Raw genomic sequence first — 19,080 nt, forward strand, 5'->3', positions numbered from 1 at the left:
ATCCTTTGTTGCGGGCACAACACAGGGACTGCAGGTGCTATCTTCCACCCCTATTCCTCTGTGGCTTTTGATGCCATTGTCCATAGTATCCTCCTGGACCAACTCTGTGAGATAGGCATTGGAGGCACTGTACTGCAATAGTTCTGATTCTGCAGTGCCAAGTTCAGAGAGTTACACTGAGAAACAGCTCATTGGCCCCATGGTGTTTTTGTTATGGTGTCCCACAAGGGCACATTTTATCCCTAAACTTTTTAGGGATCTAAATGATACCAAAGCTTTTTGGGATCTCTCTGAAACCATTAAAAGCAGGCATTAAGAGTTTAGAAGCAGGATGCCTTCAGTATGCTGATCACAATTGAACCTGCTTTCTTTTGCATCTAAATTGGGTGAGGCTGTAGAAGCCTTGGACCAGGGCCTGGCTGCAGTTAGTGGGCTGGATGAAGACCAGGATAATGAGTTTGAATCATGTAGCAAAATGTCTGTTCTGGAAGAGGTTGAGCTCTTTCTCATGGAACAGGTTCACAGCCTGGAGATGCGCCTGAGTCCATCTTTATCACTTGGGGCCCAAGTGGTTTCTGCAGCTGGGAGCTCTTTCTATAAACTTTTATCTGATCAGACAAGTGCGGCCATTCTTGGGTTGGCCACTGTGATTCAGACATTAGTAGCCTTAAAACTAGGTCACTGTCTACATGCGGCTTTATTTTGATGCATTGCAGGGGGCTGGACAAGATGACCCTTGGAGTCCCTTCTTGCAGTCCTGATCTAAAACAGATAATTTACTCACGGTTGAATGCCTATGTTAGGAGTTGTAAGAAGGAAGTTTTCCTGGCTTGGCTAAGGATTAAGACATAGGGTCCATACTCATCCATACCTTTTTGGGTTAGGGTGACTCTTGCGTGGTTGTCTTGCAGCATTCCCAGATCTGTTAAACATCATGTATTGCTAGAGTGTCCACATTTTCTCAATGCTTGACAAAAGTTTTTGTGAACCTGGCCATCTGATATATGCTGTGTGGTCTAGCTTCATTCTTGGTTGAAGTTAATAATTTTTGTTTTCTTCATGTTTCTAAACATAATAGGCTAGTTAGTTTTCTTTTAAGACAGGGATGGAGAATCTGTGGCCCTCCAGATGTTGCTCACATCATCCCTGACTGTTGGTTATGCAGTCTGGAGCTGTTTTAAGACCTTGGTGTTGTAAGAGATATGCTTCACTCATGACTAGATTGGACAGTCAGGACTGCCATCTGGTATACAGCATATACAGATATCACTGTGCTATAAAATGCCTATGATTCACTCAGATACATAAGCTAGTCACCAAATGGCACCTTAAACCTGGGTTGCCATTTATATGAAATTTATATCATCATCATCATTATTCCTGTAATTATTAATTTCATTTCTGTACTGCTTTATATTTTAAAGAAAAAAAGCAATATATAACACAATAAAACTTCAAATAAAGCAAACCAGATAGCGACAAGAGATCACTACAAATTGACAAGCTGGCTGGTGCTCAACAATATCTTTTGATACTGGGGAACGTGGGGGCATGCACAGCAGCAGAAAAAGTTGCTGCACGCCAGCCAAATGGTGGAGATGTCAGTCTCCAAACCTGATGACATGATATCTTCCCTTGGTTGCAAGTTGACTCGCATCAGTTGCAAAACGTGCCTAGTGCCTGGGGGATTTTGAACAGTGCTCCCTAGGTACCCTAATACTGAAAGTTTGATCTGCATTGTGATAGAAGTGAACAGCTGATTTGATTATGATTATTTTTGTGACATGCTGGACTTGGCTTGACTATTTGTAAAAAGTTGACAACTTGTAAGACACGTGAGACTCAAGGCAAGAACTTCTAATTGATACTTCAATCACAACTGATGTTTCATATCCTTTGCATTATCGAGTTCTGCCAAACTGAATAGTTGGTCACACCATTTCTTTGGCTCAGAGAGACAAAACCTGCTTAGGACTATCATCTCCTTCCGCTGGGTTTGTAATTAAAATGATAATAGTTATTGTTACCTTGAAGAGGTGTGGTCAGTCTCCACCTGCTTCCTATGGTCACTCCGGCTCTCAATGCTTTGTTTGGATCATGTGGGCATAGATCTGCCTTTCACCAGGTAAAGCTACTTTTTTTTGCTTAAGATGAGAGTGAAGCTACATGGGGAGAAAGTACCTGAAGTTGTGCTGTGTGGCCAGAAGAACAATATTTGCTTCTTGGTTTTGAATCAGTATATGCTTGGATAATGGTGTCAGGTGGAGGGGGTGAGTTGCTTTGTGGCTCCTGCAAGCTACAAACCTGAAATTGATTTTTGATTATGCTTTCAAGGAGCTGCCTTTAGGCACCAACTCTGCATTATAAAGATTTCTGCAAACATGACATGAAGGCTGACAACATTAACCTTAGGTAAAAGGTAAAGGAACCCCTGACCATTAGGTCCAGTCGTGACCGACTCTGGGGTTTCGGCTCTCATCTCGCTTTATTGGCCAAGAGAGCTGGCGTATAGCTTCCGGGTCATGTGGCCAGCATGACTAAGCCGCTTCTGGCGAACCAGAGCAGCGCATGGAAACGTGGTTTACCTTCCCACCGGAATGGTACCTATTTATCTACTTGCACTTTGACGTGCTTTCGAACTTCTAGGTGGGCAGGGGTGGGGACCAAGCAACAGGAGCTCACCCCGTCGCAGGGATTTGAACTGCCGACCTTCTGATCGGCAAGTCCTAGGCTCTGTGGTTTAACCCACAGCGCCACCCACGTCCCTGCCATGTGGGAATTCCTTGCTGATGACCACAGTGCCTGGAAACAGGCAGTCAGGTCATGCATCCATAGCAGTGACCAGAGGAGGAATGACTGCTAGGAGGAGCGCAGAGAGAATAAACGTCATGAATCTGCAGCAGCACAACTGGATGCCTTCATCTGCCCCAGCTTCAATAAAACATGTCTCTCCCATATTGGTCTCTACAGACACAGTTGATGCTGCAGCTCTCCAATGGTTTGACTTTACCCCAATGGTACCCACTTCCATTGTCTCCCAAGACAGATGGATGCCAACAGCAACTTAATACTTCAGCTTTTAATAAATACATTTGTGGGGTAGTGGTGGTTAAAATTAGCAAGGAAAAAAAGCAATCAAAGGCTATTTAACCACAGATTTATTTAACCCACTTACTAAAGTCAAGTATAAGAGGCTAAAAAGGTAAAGGTAAAGGACCTCTGACAATTAAGTTCATCGCAAACAACTAAATCAGACTGTATGTATCCATCTAGCCCTACTTTGACTCTTAGGCAGAGATTCTATCACCTGTTACCTGATTCTTTCAATCTGAGATGCCAGATCTTCTCTGTGTAGGATCCTCTCCATGCAGACCATGTGTTCTCTTTCTCATATAAGTAAACATGCATAGCATTGCACTGTTAAAGTTAAAATAAACAATTTAATGTTTTAATTGACCTTCATAAGTTCTAATACTTAATTTCATTCACATTGAAACTGCTTTGAAGGTGTATATAATGTTGACATTTAGTATGACTAGATGGCACAGTTGACTGTTAGAAACTTTATTTGTAAGTCCATGGGAAGAGAGCATTTTGTTCAGTTCTGCATACTTTATTTTCCTTAAATTCTGGGGTTGTGCTGCTTCTGGAGCTGTTCTAGAGGTAACTCGGAGAATAACCATCTGGGTTCTTAAGTTAAGAAGGGCAATTCTAGGAATCTCTAGTCCCACTGCAGGCAACTTACTGTTTTGTTTTTGAAAGGTTGGAGAGAGGAATGTGGACTTTGAAACCTCATTCTTATCTGGAAGATATAATTATTTGGGGACACTCTTGTTCTTTGGAAGGAAATTAGTGATCTTTGCATCTACTGGAACCATCCTGTTTTCACCTTTTCAAATTATGTTAAGATTTCCTTTTTGTATTGTTTTATGCCTGTTGCTTTAGAAGCCCTTGACAGAAAGATTGCAGGAAAAGGCCTGGTTTGTTTTTCCTAAAGGAGGATTTTTGTTTTTGTTTTAAACTAACTACTGCGTGTCTGCTTCTTACCCTGACTGCTAGTCCGTACTGTTGGACTAGCAGTTTGACTCAATGAAGACAGTTCATAGAGAAAAGCTCAGTTTGCTGTTCTGCTTAGATGACGTGCAAACCAGTTAGATTTGTAGTTTATTTAGTGGGGAATGGAGCAGAAATCCTCAACTTCAGACAGGTTTCCCCCTTGCTTTGGTATAGTATAACTACAGTGGTACCTCTTCTTACAAACCCTTCTGGTTACGAACGCTTCAGGTTACGAGCTTCACTAACCCGGAAGTAGCTGCTCCTGGTTGCGAACTTTGCCCCAGGATGCGAACGGAAATCACGTGCTAGAGGTGTGTGCACAGCAGGAGGCCCCATTAGCAAAAGTGCACCTCAGGATAAGTATGGTTTCAGCTTAAGAAGGGACCTCTGGAACAAATGAAGTTCGTAACCAGAGGTACCACATTACTTACTTTGGTCTTGTTCTGTCTTTTATGGGATGTTTTTTCTCCTGTAGGTAAAATTAAGAAAGTAACTAGCCTAGTGTCATATTCTGTTTGTGCTTTCCTTCATAGTTCTATTTCCAATTTGGTATTCAGCTCATGAAAGGAGGTATGACATTCCTGAAACAGATGTTATTTAGTCTTTCTTTTATGGGATGTTTTTCTGATGTTTTTTTGTTTTTGCTGATGCTAGTGACCTGATGGGGTGGACTATCATAGATACTCCATGATTAAGTATTGGCTGGGAAACAAAAGTCTAGGGGATTGGCAGCCATAGTTTGTTATGGTAGTGGTGATGACAGTCTGACCATCATTCATTGTTTTAATAGTCACTTCCTTTTCCTGTACTTTGCTTTTTAATTCAGTGGCTTCTTAAGGTCAATAAAAAAATGGACACTATCAATGGATTAATTTGCTTGTGTCTCAGATGTTAAATAGGTTGAAATGAGCATAACATCTAAGAACATACTTTGAGATGCCTCCCACACTGAATATTTTTTGACTAGGATGACACTATAGAATACTGGATAACTCAAGGTATTCATAAGATTGCATTTTCTGGTTGTTGTTTTTACCTTGTTACTCATTTAATATTAGGAAATCACTGTGGTTCTTAAGACTGTGTTCATGGAAGACAAACTTACTCGGCTACGAGTGATCTCCATAGATGATGATAGTTTAGCTTTGTACAGTATGCTTTTCTTTGAAAAGAATGGATTTAAATACATAAAGATATGACTTCTACTTCTAGCATTCCCCATTCCAATTTTTATTCTCTCTTATTTTAAAGCCTGTGTTAAGTTTAACAGTTGCTGCAACAATTTGTTGCTGCTCCTACTTGCATTTTCTTAGCGCACACCAATGTAACAATGATTTAAACTGTTTTTAAGAAAACTTATCTGCTGAACTTTATCAGCATACAAGTGAGGCATTTTGGCTCTCTGTGCATGTAATGAAGCCAGCAATCTTAGGCATACATATTGGAAATTAGACCTACTGAACAAAATGAGACTTCTGACTAGTGATGTTAAATTCTTAAGAATACTTTTTTGGAGAATATTCTTGAGAATATTCTCGATTAATAAGAATATTAGAGAATTTTCATTTAAAATAGGAAAATATTCATTTTAATGCATTGAAAATGATATTATTAGTTAATATGCATGTTTATTCATGGGTAAACCTGTTCAGATAGTAACAAAAACTGTACAGATACTTTAATTCAATGGGGCAATGCAGTGAATTCATACCAGTCTTTGATTTTTTGCACCAAACTTGAAATTGAAAATTCAGTGTGAATGACTCACGTTAATCACTAAGCCTGTCACCAACCATATATTTACCATCAATTTGAATTCTAATTATGTTGTGTATGTATGAAATGTAGCTTCTAAAGTAAAAGGAATACAAAAAAGACTCAGGTCTGCTACAAGAGTACATTCTGTAGTAAGCATATCTACATGGTACAGTATTTTCAGTGCAACACTAATAAAATTTATATGTTTAAAATAAATGCTATTTTTTCCAGGAAATAAAACACAAATAATCAGTAATGACAAGTTACATAACATCAGAAATGCAAATTACTATCTGCTTAGACAAGTAAGAAAACACACAACATATTTAAATTATAACTGATAAATTGTCACAAGAAATAAATTTATTTTAAAAATAGGCTTTAATTAAAGGTAAAGGGACCCTTGACTGTTAGGTCCAGTCGCAAACGACACTCGGGTTGCCGTGCTCATCTCGCTTTACTGGCCGAGAGAACCAGCGTACAGCTTCTGGGTCATGTGGCCTGCATGACTAAGCTGCTTCTGGCGAACCAGAGCAGCGCACGGAAACGCTGTTTACCTTCCCACCGGAGCGGTACCTATTTATCTAATTGCACTTTGACGTGCTTTCGAACTGTGAGTTGGGCAGGAGCTGGGACCGAGCAACGGGCGCTCACTCCGTCGCAGGTATTCGAACTGCCGACCTTCTGATCGGCAAGCCCTAGGTTCTGTGGTTTAGACCACAGCGCCACCTGCATCCTAGGCTTTAAGTAACAAGTCTCAAATGATTATAAATTTATATTGACTCCTCAAACATCTTAAGAGGATAAGTCACCATCTTCGTCTCCAGAATGTCAATCTCTGGTAAATGGCACCTTGTACCATTGAATGGCACTGCAAAAACCAGTTACTGGCATTAAATAAAAAATAAAAATATAGGTTTAAATCAAGGTCACCTCACATGTCGTTACACATAATTGTATAGGTCTAGGTACTTTAAGTGTATAAAGCATTATAGCTATTTTCTGTATGGCCAAGGGTATAGAATTGCTAGGAATAAGGTCACACCAAAATAGAAAAAAAGGCTATTACATATAGTTGAAATACATATGAATTCAAATGCTCATCAGATTAAATGAATGGCATTTTTAAAACAAAACAAAAAATGTTTTCTGTAGTTCACATTTCAGAAGTGCCAATGGTGAATGATACAAAGCCCAGTAATGAAACTTGATCAAAAAATCATTATTTATTACTTACACTGGCAATATCACAGATTGACTTATTATTTACTAGATTTTTTAAATGTGGATTACAAAACTGGTTCTTAAATTAGAATTTACAGTTTGTGGAGAATATTCTGTGGAGAATTTAGAAGGCACAGGGCCTCCTTGGTAGTAGCGCCCTCCCTTCAGATGTTAAGGAAATAAACAACTATCTGACTTTTGAAGACATCTGTTTAGGGAAGTTTTTAATTTTTGTGTGTGTGTTTTTACTATTCTGCTGGGAACCACCCAGAGTGGCTGAGAAAACCCAGCCAGATGGGTGTGGTATAAATAAAATTGTTGTTGTTGTTGTCGTTGTTGTCATTATTATCTCAAAAGTCATACCTCATGGAAGTAGCCACTCCCTCCTGCTTGTTTTTATCACCAATGTCTATAATTCATAGGTATTGCCTCAGGACATGAATTTTCTATATATTACTTAAAATTAACAAGCTTCTGATAGACTTTATATTCCATTTATATGTCTAAACCAGGATGAGCCAATGTAGTGTCTTCTAGACGTTTTGGTCTAAAATTCCCAATGTCCCTTAGCATTGACTGTGCTGACTGGGAGTGATGGGAATTGCAGTCCAAGGCATCTGGAAGGCTTCCCCTTGTCTAAGCTTATTACATGCTGTCTCAGACTCTTGATGTATTTCATGACCTGCCATCTTAACATGAAGCTGACAGAAGAGATGCTGAGAGAAACAAGATGAAATCAGTTATGATAATCTGTGAAGACTTTTAGGATCAGTCGTAACAGAAACCTTTTATTCATATCACAGTGAATTTTTTTAAATTGTCATGAGGACTTTAGTCTCCACTATGTTTGTAATTTATCCACTTAGGTTATTTTATGTAGATGACGAAGCCTCAGTTTAAAGATAGTAAATAATTTTTGTAGTACTTCCAGTTCTGATACTATTCTGGAAACAGAATAGCCTCAATTTTAAATAGTATTCTAAATGTGGATACACCACAGGTTCCTATAATGACAGACTTTTAAATACCATATTTTTCGCTCTATAAGACGCACTTTCCCCCTCCTAAAAAGCCAGGAGAACAAGAGGGATTGGTGTGCACTGGCCCCTCTTGCTCTCCTGGCTTTGCTTCGCTGGAGAGCCGCTGTGCAGCATTCCCTCTCTGCGCAGCGCCCCTTCAGCAAAGCGGGAGGAGAAATGGAAGGGGCTCTGCTTCTTCTGACGCTTCGCTGAAGGGGTGCTGCGCAGAGAGGGAGAGAACATTCTTTCCCTTGTTCTCCTCTAGAACTAGGTGCGTCTTATAGAGCGAAAAATACGGTGACCTAGATGTCTGCAGGAAGATTTTACAAAAGTTGCTATTTTCTTTTATATACATAGACAGGGAATCAAGCTGATTCCTTCTAGTAATTGTGTTCTCCAAGGAATTTTTTCAATTTCTTAAGTTCATTAGTAACAACGAAAGGATGCCAATGGCAAAAACAATATTAGGGCAGATCTTTTATTATTAGATTTAATTTTAATATACCAAACTGAGTACTTACTATTTTAATATATTCAAAGTTTAATTTAGTATAGTCAGCAAAATAAAAATAAAAATCATAGATCTTATAGTTAGAAAGGCCCTGAGATGACATTACACGGGGAATGTTTTGCCTAATAGTTATTTTAGTCTACATACTTCTGTTGTGTTTAACTTCTGACATAGGTGATGTGCTGATGTTTCACGGAACTTTGAGAAACCCCATGTCATGTATGGCTTGCTCCTGGAGAGGGAAGATTACTTGAAATGTATAATCCCGTAAGGTTAACTTCTTGAAATGATGCTTATCTGATCTTTAAGCAAAGGCATCTAAGGCAGGGTTGACTAATCCCTCCCCCCCAGGACCACAGTGATGGTCTCCCACCTGACTGGTGACCAAATGCCCATGGTGGGTGTGGCTAGTATTTGCTGTCTGATCTTTGACTGCAATAAAGATTGATTGGTGTGGCATATAATCACATATGTACCTGCCACACACACATTTAGCACACACAATGTCTGCTAACCAGACATGCCGTCAGACAGCCCTCCCTTCCACCCTCTCCATCACCATTCAAGTTCTTCCCACTCTAACACTCAAGGATCTGTTCAAAGTTTAAAAGGCAATGTTCATAAAAGAGCGGACGGGGGATTCATCTCCAAGCTCAGTGCTTTGGTGCTTAGTGCTAAGATCAGAGATAAAAGATCCCTCTTACTACTCTTTAGAGAGGATCTTGAAACAGGATACAGATTCATTTATTTTACTCTCTGGATGAATTGGGGTCAATGCAGCACCATTTGCATTCTTTTTTTCTGTTGTAATAGATGGTTTGACTATTTACTGTACCACAACCCCCATCTTTCAAGTGAAGAACTATTATTTCTCCAGACACTTGCATGTTTGTCTGTCTGTATACATTTGTATTTCCTTGGGGGAAAAAACTAAAGAAAATAAAATTGATGCGTGAATAGGTGTTGATCCCACATCACACATTTGTCAACATGTGAGGGGGTCATATCAGCCCCCTGTATGTGGCTCAGTAATGGCATATTTGTTTCTAAGGTGAGTTGGGCTGCAGGTATAGAAAGAAATTAGAGTATCATTCACTTCTAGATTCATTTAGATAGGGAGGATATAGCTGCCATTTGAAAATTTTGGCACAGTGCCATTGCTCACTCGTTTACCTTCATTCTGCTTACACATATATATGTGTTCTGTTTACTCAGTTTTACAGCATCACAGAAATAATTCATTGTAGGTTGTTCTCTACTCTTATAGTTCTGAAGTTGGCATTAGCAGTGTAAGTCTAATGCCATGAAACTGAGCAAACAAAACTTCATACAACTTCAACAAATTACAAGCTAATTACTAAGGAGCTGCTTTTGCTGTGAAGAGGTGTGTTCCAAACTAGTTGTCTCTGCTTTGAAGGCAATTTTCTACTGCTGACACAGCTTTTTTATTTCTCTCTTTACCCCATCCCCCTTCAGTGTCTAGTTTGTTATCCATCACATGATCACATATCTTTTCTTCCATCTGGCCCAAGAAGACATTTTTACATTACACTGTGATGCCATATCTCTTCGCAGCTCTTGATCTTGGTCTAAGTTTTTATTGTTGAGAAGGGTATATAGCACTTGATTTGCATGCAGAGGGTACCAGATTCCATTCTTGGCATGTCCTGTTATAAAAGGCCTTCTGGCAGCAAGAGGTAAATCACTTAATCTTATGAAATTCTCTTAATATATAAAATGCATCTTAAAACCAGTAAAGCAGCAGCATAAAAGCATATAAAAAAAATGGGAAGAAGATTCATATACATAAAACAGGTTCTGTTCTTTTGGGTTGGAGGAAGCCCAAACAAATGAGTCTTTACAAGATAGCTGAAACAACTAGTGGTTGCTGCTTCATGTATAGAAGAATGAAGGGCATTCCATAATACGGGGCAGCAGCAGAAAATGCCAAGTAGATCAACTCAAGTACAGTGGTACCTTGGTTTACAAACTTCATCCATTCCGGAAGTCCGTTCTTAAACCAAAACCATTCTTAAACTGAGGCACAATTTCCCCAATGAGGCCCTTCCACCGTTCAGATTCTGTTCTTAGACCGAGGTTCTCAAACCAAGGCACTACTTCCGGTTTTGCAGAGTTTGTAAACTAAATTGTTCTTAAACCGGACTGTTCTTAAACCGAGGTACCACAGTAGTATATCCAGTTGAAATAATTCAAAATAATTCAAAATTATAATTCAAAAATTGATGTGGAGCTTTATTGTTAGAAACTAAGCACTTGAAGAGCTGTTGTTTTTTAAAGAAAATATTAAGAACTTGTATCATTGACAGCACGTTAGGAAAAGTAATTTGAAGGTGGTGCTATCAGAGACCATCCCTTTAGTGTGTGTGAGGCTTTGGTTTATATTTACGTAGCTTGTTCACTGAAATGTATTTAGTACTTGTATCAAGAGGTGTGCTTTCATATTAACAACAAGCTATTTCTTCTGTTTCAGATATTTAATTAGTCAAGGAGCACATGTAGGAGCTGTAAATAGTGAAGGGGACACTCCATTAGATATTGCTGAAGAAGAGGCAATGGAAGAGTTGCTTCAAAATGAAGTGAACCGGCAAGGTAATTTTAAAGGTTTACTGCATAAAAAATTAAAGCATAAAAGAATCTGTATTAAAACCAAAATGTTGCATCGGATTGACCATATGCAATTAAAAAATGCCATATAACTATAATTAATTCTGAATACGAATTTAAGAGCCCCTGGTTATGTAAGAAAATACACTGTAGAAATAGGAAGAATTATGTCTTTGGAAAATTAAATGGAACTTTGAATAAAATATGTGTTGACAATGTATTTTTATAGGGTTTGCCATTTATTTAAGTGTTCTGATTAGGTTTGAGTTTACATCTGAAAAAGAACTGAATCTAACATAAATGTGTTTTCCAAAATGAGCATGATAGAAACACCCATTGTCTTTTAAAAGACTTTTGCATATGATGAGTGTTTCAGTTGTTTTAGTGACCAGATTGAAACCAGTTTATGTTACGTTTATCTCAGTCTTGCAGTTTGCCATATGTGGATGCCTTTGTGGAAAAAATGTCCTGCCAGACTAATAAAACACCGTGTGCCTCAATTGCTGGTGTTCATATCTGTGAATCAGTATGATCAAGCATCACAACAGGCTTCATTGGAAACTACAGGTGTATGGGAGAATATTCATGAATATCAGTGTTAGTGAAGAAATAGCATTATCCGTGCATTTTAAGATGCAAGTAGCAAAGTGAAAGTAGAGTGAACTGTGTCTCCGTTGTTGCTACAATCTTAAGCAGAAGTAGTATAAATCTTCATTATGGACATTGAAGGGATTCCTGAGCTGAATTCTTGTCTGAGCAGCACTTTTTATACACATTCTTCCCAGATTATAAATATGGCACTATGCTTGTCGGCTATGTTTTTTCTCCCCTAAAGTGATTACAATTACATATTTGTTTGATATTAATTCATCAGGTATAATAATCTCTCTGTGCGTGCGCGCGCACATGCGTATATGTATTTATAAGGGGTTAAAGGAATTGTATGGAGAAGACAGGAAGGATCATAGGTTCTTAAAGATCTACTATATGGATATGTGACCCTAGGGCTTTCTTTCTTATTGTGTCCAAAGTTATAACTGAGTAAGATTTCATTTGATGAAATTTCTGCTGCATTATTAAAAATGCAGCTTTTTAATGGGCTGAAAGGGGAATTGAAAGAGGAGAACCCGGAAAGGTAGCGGAGAGCATGCTTTGAATGCAGAATGTTCCACATTCAACTTGTGCCTTTTCCAGGTAAGGCTGTAAAAGTGGTAGAGGTCAGAGATAGCTCAGGCCTAAACTTGGTTTGCCGGTAGAGAAACCAAGATGTTGGGGCATTTATCTAAGAAGTGGGAAAGGAAAGGTTTTGTATAGGACTCTTAATAGAACAGTCCTGGGGAAGCCCAGCCAGATGGGCGGGGTACAAATAATAAATTATTATTATTATTATTATTATTATTATTATTATTATTATTATTATTATTATTCCCTAAAATCCAACTTCATTCAGTTCACTTTGCAGCTGAAGTTTTGTTTTTTTTAAATCTGATTATTGACATCTTTCTGTTTCTTTATTGTCAAATTTTAAGTTGTATGTTCTAGTGTGCTTTGTATCTAGATGGGAAATTTTCTGTAAGTTTCTGTCAGGTGTGAGTCAGACTAATTTCTTAGGTGCAATGTTTTACTTGGGGAAAATTAGGGTTTGGACATCTTTGGGAAGGAAATTTTAGCTCAGCCTCTTGTTTCAACTGAGGCAGTGACTTCAGTGAATGGGTGGGAGCAGGGTAGGATATTTAGTAGAGCTGTGGACTTGCAGAAAGAACTGGAACTTCTCAACCCTTCCCATCTTACTAAACCTGATTGACATTTAGCTAGTATGTAATCAGCAATAATTGAAAGAACATCTTCAGGTTCTAGCAAGACATCTTTGAGTGCTGTAATGCTGAAATGCAAGGAGATTATCAGAACACATTTTCAACTAGGCTGATAAAATAGTCAAAACATTTGCTTCTTAACATGCAAGTGTGGCTCCAGTGCAAGAAAATGCAGACAATATTTTTCAGTGGTTAATGCATTGGGGGGGAAGTCATGCGTAGTATTTCAAATTGCCTACTGCTGTTCTAAATCAGAATCCTTTGTTTTGTAAAATATATCATGAAAGGACTATTCATAGGGCTTTTGTCTTTCATGTTTGATAAAAGTAAAAGAAAATATTTGTTTTGTGCCAATACTAGTTTAAAGCTTTAAAGTTTAAAGCTTTCTGCAAGCTTTCTGAGATTCATGTCTGAAGCAAACATACTTATTAAATATTAGCTTTGTTGTTGTTGTTGTTTAGTCATTTATTCTAGGCTAGATACAGAACTATAGTAATGTAAGGTGCATGTCTTGTGTAAGGTCCCATGTCTTATCTAATGTCTAGTAAAGGTGGCGCTCTGGTCTAAACCACCGAACTTCTTGAGCTTGCTGATCGTAAGGTTGGCAGTTTGACGGGGTGAGCTCCTGTTGCTTTGTCCCAGCTCCTGACAACCTAGCAGTTCAAAAGCATACAAGCACAAGTAGATAAATAGGTACGACTGTTGTGGGAAGGTAAATGGTGTTTCCGTGAGATCTGGCTCACCCCATAGACGAATGTGACTGGACTTAACCATCCATGAGTCCTTTACCTTTACCTTACCTAATTTGTAGCCTTAGTGATTGCTTTAAGGATGAAGACAATTCAGATCTTAAAGAGAACAGAATTAATTAATTATAGTTCATTTTTTAAAAATAGGCATCATAATGTTATCAGCCACTTGTATATACAATATTTTGGCTATGGTTGTATAAAACCTTAATGTGAGAATGAATCTTGTGACTTGAATTATAAGATAAGTTGACTTAACAAAGCTAATGGAATTAAAATTCCCACCCTATCCCAAATAGTTCAGCACCCCTCTGCTCTCTGGAGAGGCTTTTGTGGGGAGGTGCAGTTGGCTGCATAGGTAAAGAGACAGTAAGCTTTCTTGGCATAAACTTAATTGTTTTAGCTTATCCTAGGAGTCAAACCTATATATTTAATCATTTTTTCAGTGGAATAAGGTGATCAAGTATTAGGTAATCTTTAGTTCTGATCTTTTCTTCCTTGAAGATAATATTACTACTCAAATCTTTTTTGCTAATCAGCTGTTGGTAGCTTCTGAATAATTATTAGGAGTAGAAATATGTCCTTCTGATTTGAAAGTGGGAGAATTGACTTGACGTGTTTTGATAAATCATTCAGGTCTGTGTTGAGAAGACACATAGATAATTGAGCAGAGACCTTCTAGTGCCAATCTAGAAGAACAGGTTTAAGAATTCTATGCATGCTCTCATGGCTAGTCCACCAAGGGAGGCAAAATGAAGTCTTCCGTAATCAAGACAGGGATGGGAAGTGAAGTACACCTTTAGATTTCTATAGTTGGTTCAGATGTTTGTGTTTGTACACATTTTGCTTTTATAACGCTGCTGGTCAGCAAGTGTCCTTAAACAGAGATATCAGAGTTAATAAATGGATGTCCCTGCACTTTTGTTTATGAGTTCTAGGCTGAGACTGTGCTTCAGGTTGTAATATGTAATATGCCCTATGTTTAATATATGCACTGTTAAATCCAGGGAATTTAAGTAACAGAGTACAGTGATAATCTGTTCTGGAAGACCATTTGACTTCCGAAACGTTTGAAAACCAAGGTGCAAAGAGCTGGCTGCAAGTTCAGTGGAGAAAATTGAAAAACACGCAACAGAAGCTGTTCAACTTCCGAGGCGTGTTCAAAAATGGAAGCATTTATTTCCAGGTTTTCGGTATTCAGCTTCTGAAATGTTTGGCTTCCGAGGCACTCAAAAACCGAGGTACCTCTGTACATGCATGTGGCATTTACAATAGCACATATAGCATTTACTGTTGAAGCTATTAAAAGCATCTTACGCAATAAATAATTGCTGATTGTTCTTGGGGAAATAACTGCCAAATCCCTTCTCCCAGTGACCTGCCTTAATACGTGCATCTGTTTTAAGTGAAACATTTTGATTCACTGTGGGTGGGTTTTTCTGCAGACTATCTACAAATATCAAGTTCATTAAGATTAAACATCATTGTATAAGTAGAAAGAAAGAAAAGGGTTCCTAGTGGGTCCCTTTTTCTATAAGAGCGTTGAATATGTATCTAAATATAAATAGTATAGCAATACAGTGGTACCTTGGGTTACATACGCTTCAGGTTATATACGCTTCAGGTTACAGACTCCGCTAACCCAGAAATAGTACCTCGGGTTAAGAACTTTGCTTCAGGATGAGAACAGAAATTGTGCTCCGGCGGCGCGGCAGCAGCAGGAGGCCCCATTAGCTAAAGTGGTGCTTCAGGTTAAGAACAGTTTCGGGTTAAGTACGGACCTCCGGAACGAATTAAGTACTTAACCTGAGGAACCACTGTAGTCCTGATCCTTGACAGACAGAGCAGCTATATCTGTCTATACTATACTGTGAGCACTCCAATTGGAGAGTAGCCTTTACCATGGACTTTGAAGAAGCACAAACTCTGGATGAAAGGGAGAAATGAGCTAAGAGGAAGAAACATTTGGCAAATCCTCACCATGATCAACTCCTGCCCGAAAACCTATGGTCCCACTGTGCAAGGGCATGTGGATCCAGAATTGGCCTCCACAGTCACTTACAGACACACTGATAAGACCGTGTTCATGGAGGACGATCTTACACGGCTACGAATGATCACCAAAGAAAGAAGGACTTATTTTTATTTATTTAAAAATATTTGTATACCACTGTATCAGAAATGTACAGCCAAACTATAAAATAATAAAAAGTTAAAAGCAAGTTTAAAGCAAAAAACTTGTGTGTGGATGTGTAATATTGATTCCCTGGGAGGCCTGGTAGAATAGAATGCAGTGGTCTACACAGTGAATAGCAACCTCAAGGAATAGTCACCTCAAGGCATGGTAACACATGCCTTCTTGGATATTGGTCACACTCCCTTCTTGGAGGTTGGTCACTTATTATGCCATTTCTGCAGATAACCATATAATAAAATAAACAAATAAAAATAAGATCTCTGAAATGCAAAGATGAGGACCTTTTAAAGGAAATGTCAGCACTTATATGATCGAGAATGCTGTGGTACCTTAAGCATGAGTTAGTTCATTGGAATGAACTTTTGTAAGCAACAGCCATCTTGGTTATATTCATGAAGCAGAATGAAAAGGCAATATGTATATATGCACATAGCCTGGAAACCAAGTTTTAAAAATCCTCTTTGGGCAATATACATAGAAGCCGTGTTGGCGTGTAGGGTCCAAAAGTAAGAAAGAAAGAAAGAGAAAGAAAGAAAGAAAGAAAAGGGCCATGCACAAGTAATAGGATGTGTGCTGGAATAGCCACAGGTACAGCTTTGCATGTAATTGTATTTCAGTCGTAGAAGAGGCTTAACTTGTTTCATTTGTGTCAGCAACACAGCCATGCACAAGGCATCATTTGCTTTGCTTCTGTACCCGTGCTTCTTGCTGCAAGCTGCTCCCATTGGAAGAGTAAATCTCTTCAGTAGGAAAGATACAGGAAATGCTTCACATTCCTTTCTTCTGATTGCTTAGCAACAGTGATTTAACTGAGTAATTACCATTGGCAACAGCAGCATCTGCCCTTCTAAGCCTTGGAGCCTTGCCTCCATATATATATATATATATATCCATATATATATATATATATATATATATATATATATGGTAAAGGGAGCCCTGATCAGTCGTGGACGACTCTAGGATTGTGGTGCTCATCTCGCTTTATTGGCTGAGGGAGTCGGCGTACAGCTTCCAGGTCATGTGGCCAGCATGACTAAGCCGCTTCTGGCAAACCAGAGCAGTGCATGGAAACACCGTTTACCTTCCCGCTAGAGCGGTACCTATTTATCTACTTGCACTTCGTGCTTTCGAACTGCTAGGTTGGCAGGAGCAGGGACCGAACAACGGGAGCTCACCCCGTCGCGGGGATTCGAATCACCAACCTTCTTCAACCAACAATTACTTTTAGGTGTAGTTCAGAGATTTTTGAGCTAGTTCATTCCAAGCACTGGATGTGGTCACTACTAGTTGGCTGGTAATGAAGCTATCTGAGTGACAAGAGTCTGTCAAAAACAGTAGCGAGTACAGCAACTCTGCATCATTTTGTGTGTGTGCATATGCGCTTGCATACAGACTGTTGTGTTGATATGGGACAGAATGTTAATGGCAACATACTGGAATTTCACCTGTGTGTTGGAATCTTTGGATGACGTCACCCGGCCACTTTATATGGATGTCTAAAAGGATGAGTGGTGGCAGCAATGATGAGGTTGAGCAGAAATTCCACAACACTGCCTTCTGGAATTAACTTTACAAATAGAAGCAATGCCTCCTAGTCACAGAGTCTGTCCAGAAAGATTCCTTGGTTGATGGTATCAAAAGCTGCCAAATGATCGAAGAGAATGATCAAAGCCCCATTTGTGTCTCTTGACAGAGGTCATGCAGCAGGGAAATTTAAGTGCCAAATCCAGACCTGAAACAGGATTGAAATGAATCTAGATAATATGTTTCAAGCAAGGGAGATTAACATTAGACAACCGCCCCTTGCTTCAGCATCTTGACCCCCAAAGTGATATGACTGGGTTATTACAGTCTTCTGGATCTGGAGAGGATTTTTAAAGGACTGACTGCATAGCTTAGGTTTGCCATATGTCTGGAATTTCCCGGACATGTCTGGGATTTAACTGCTGAAAATAGCATCCGGGGGGAATTTAGGAAAATAGGCAAAATGTCCAGGATTTTGAGGTTGACTGCCTAAAGAAAGCTCAACAATTCCTCCCCAATAGCTCACCAACTTCTGTGTCCTGAATTTTACTTCTAGAAATAATGGCAACCGTTGCATAGCTGACTTACTCACTTGCCACTGGTCAGTATCTAGACTCTTCTTTCCATCTTTAAGCATTAAAGATTGATTATGCTAGGTTGGTAAATGCCCAGAGCTTGTGACACAGCAATACTTGTTGGCAGGCTAACAAATGCTGAGAATTAGAATTTTGAAATGTTTTAAAATGCAAGCTGAGCAATATATTTTAGAATTAAGCTAAATCGTTTCAGCTGATTAACTTGTAAAGGTAGCTAATTAGTTGTCCGTCCCCCCAACCAACCTTTATGTAAAATGATTTTGTAGTGTACCTGAGAGAGAGCAAATAACTTTTTTTTAAGGAATAAACTGAACACTGAGCTAGAGATGCAATATTGCCATCTGTGGACCATTCTTAGAATGTACTTTGTACCTTAAACTTGTATTCTTAAACAATGCTAAATGTTAAATAAATATGAGATTCTCAATGCACAATGGATATATGAATTTTTGGAGTTACTTATTAACATATGCCAATTTACATGCATAAATTGATAGGGGATGTGGCTTGAAAATAGTAGTAACAATAACAATAATCATTGTATTGCATTTATTATTTGCTTTTTTAAAATAAAAAGTGACCTGAAGCAACTTACAAAATAATATAAACATTAAAACTATGTATAAAACCAAAACCAACGTACATGACAAAGCTAGATAATAAAGAGGCCAGAAATACACACAATACTTTCCAAATTAAGGACTGAAAGCCTGGTTTTAAATAAATGTTTCTTTCCTGACACCTAAAAATAGATAATGATATTGCCAGGTGTGCCCCCCTGCAGAACGTGGGGGGGGGGCACCAATGAAAAGGGGGCAAATGGAAAAAGGCCCTGGGTGTCAAATTCAAACCCCAGTTTAGTTCATGTGAGAAAAGACAGTCCTTGAGGTATTGTGTGCCTTTGCTGCCTTTCTCTACCCACTTTTTCTTTGTATTCCTTTGTGTCTTATGTCTTTTGCCTGTTTAAACTGGCATGGCCATGCATTTTTCACTACATGGAAGGG

At 38.8% G+C, this 19,080-nt stretch overlaps 1 protein-coding gene across 6 annotated transcripts in view; it reads left to right on the top strand.

The window, feature by feature from the left end:
* The window catches only part of PPP1R12A (protein phosphatase 1 regulatory subunit 12A), a 91,024-nt gene that overhangs the window by 29,706 nt on the left and 42,238 nt on the right, over nucleotides 1–19,080 (top strand). For all 6 annotated transcript variants that reach the window (XM_081211213.1, XM_081211214.1, XM_081211209.1 and 3 more), the window contains exon 3: nucleotides 11,060–11,178. In XM_081211213.1, the coding sequence (XP_081067339.1) occupies nucleotides 11,060–11,178 (119 nt within the window). The remainder of the gene's footprint in view (nucleotides 1–11,059; nucleotides 11,179–19,080) is intronic.

Source organism: Podarcis bocagei, assembly GCF_964188305.1.
Source record: "Podarcis bocagei genome assembly, chromosome: 10".
NCBI classification, from domain to species: Eukaryota; Metazoa; Chordata; class Lepidosauria; order Squamata; family Lacertidae; genus Podarcis; species Podarcis bocagei.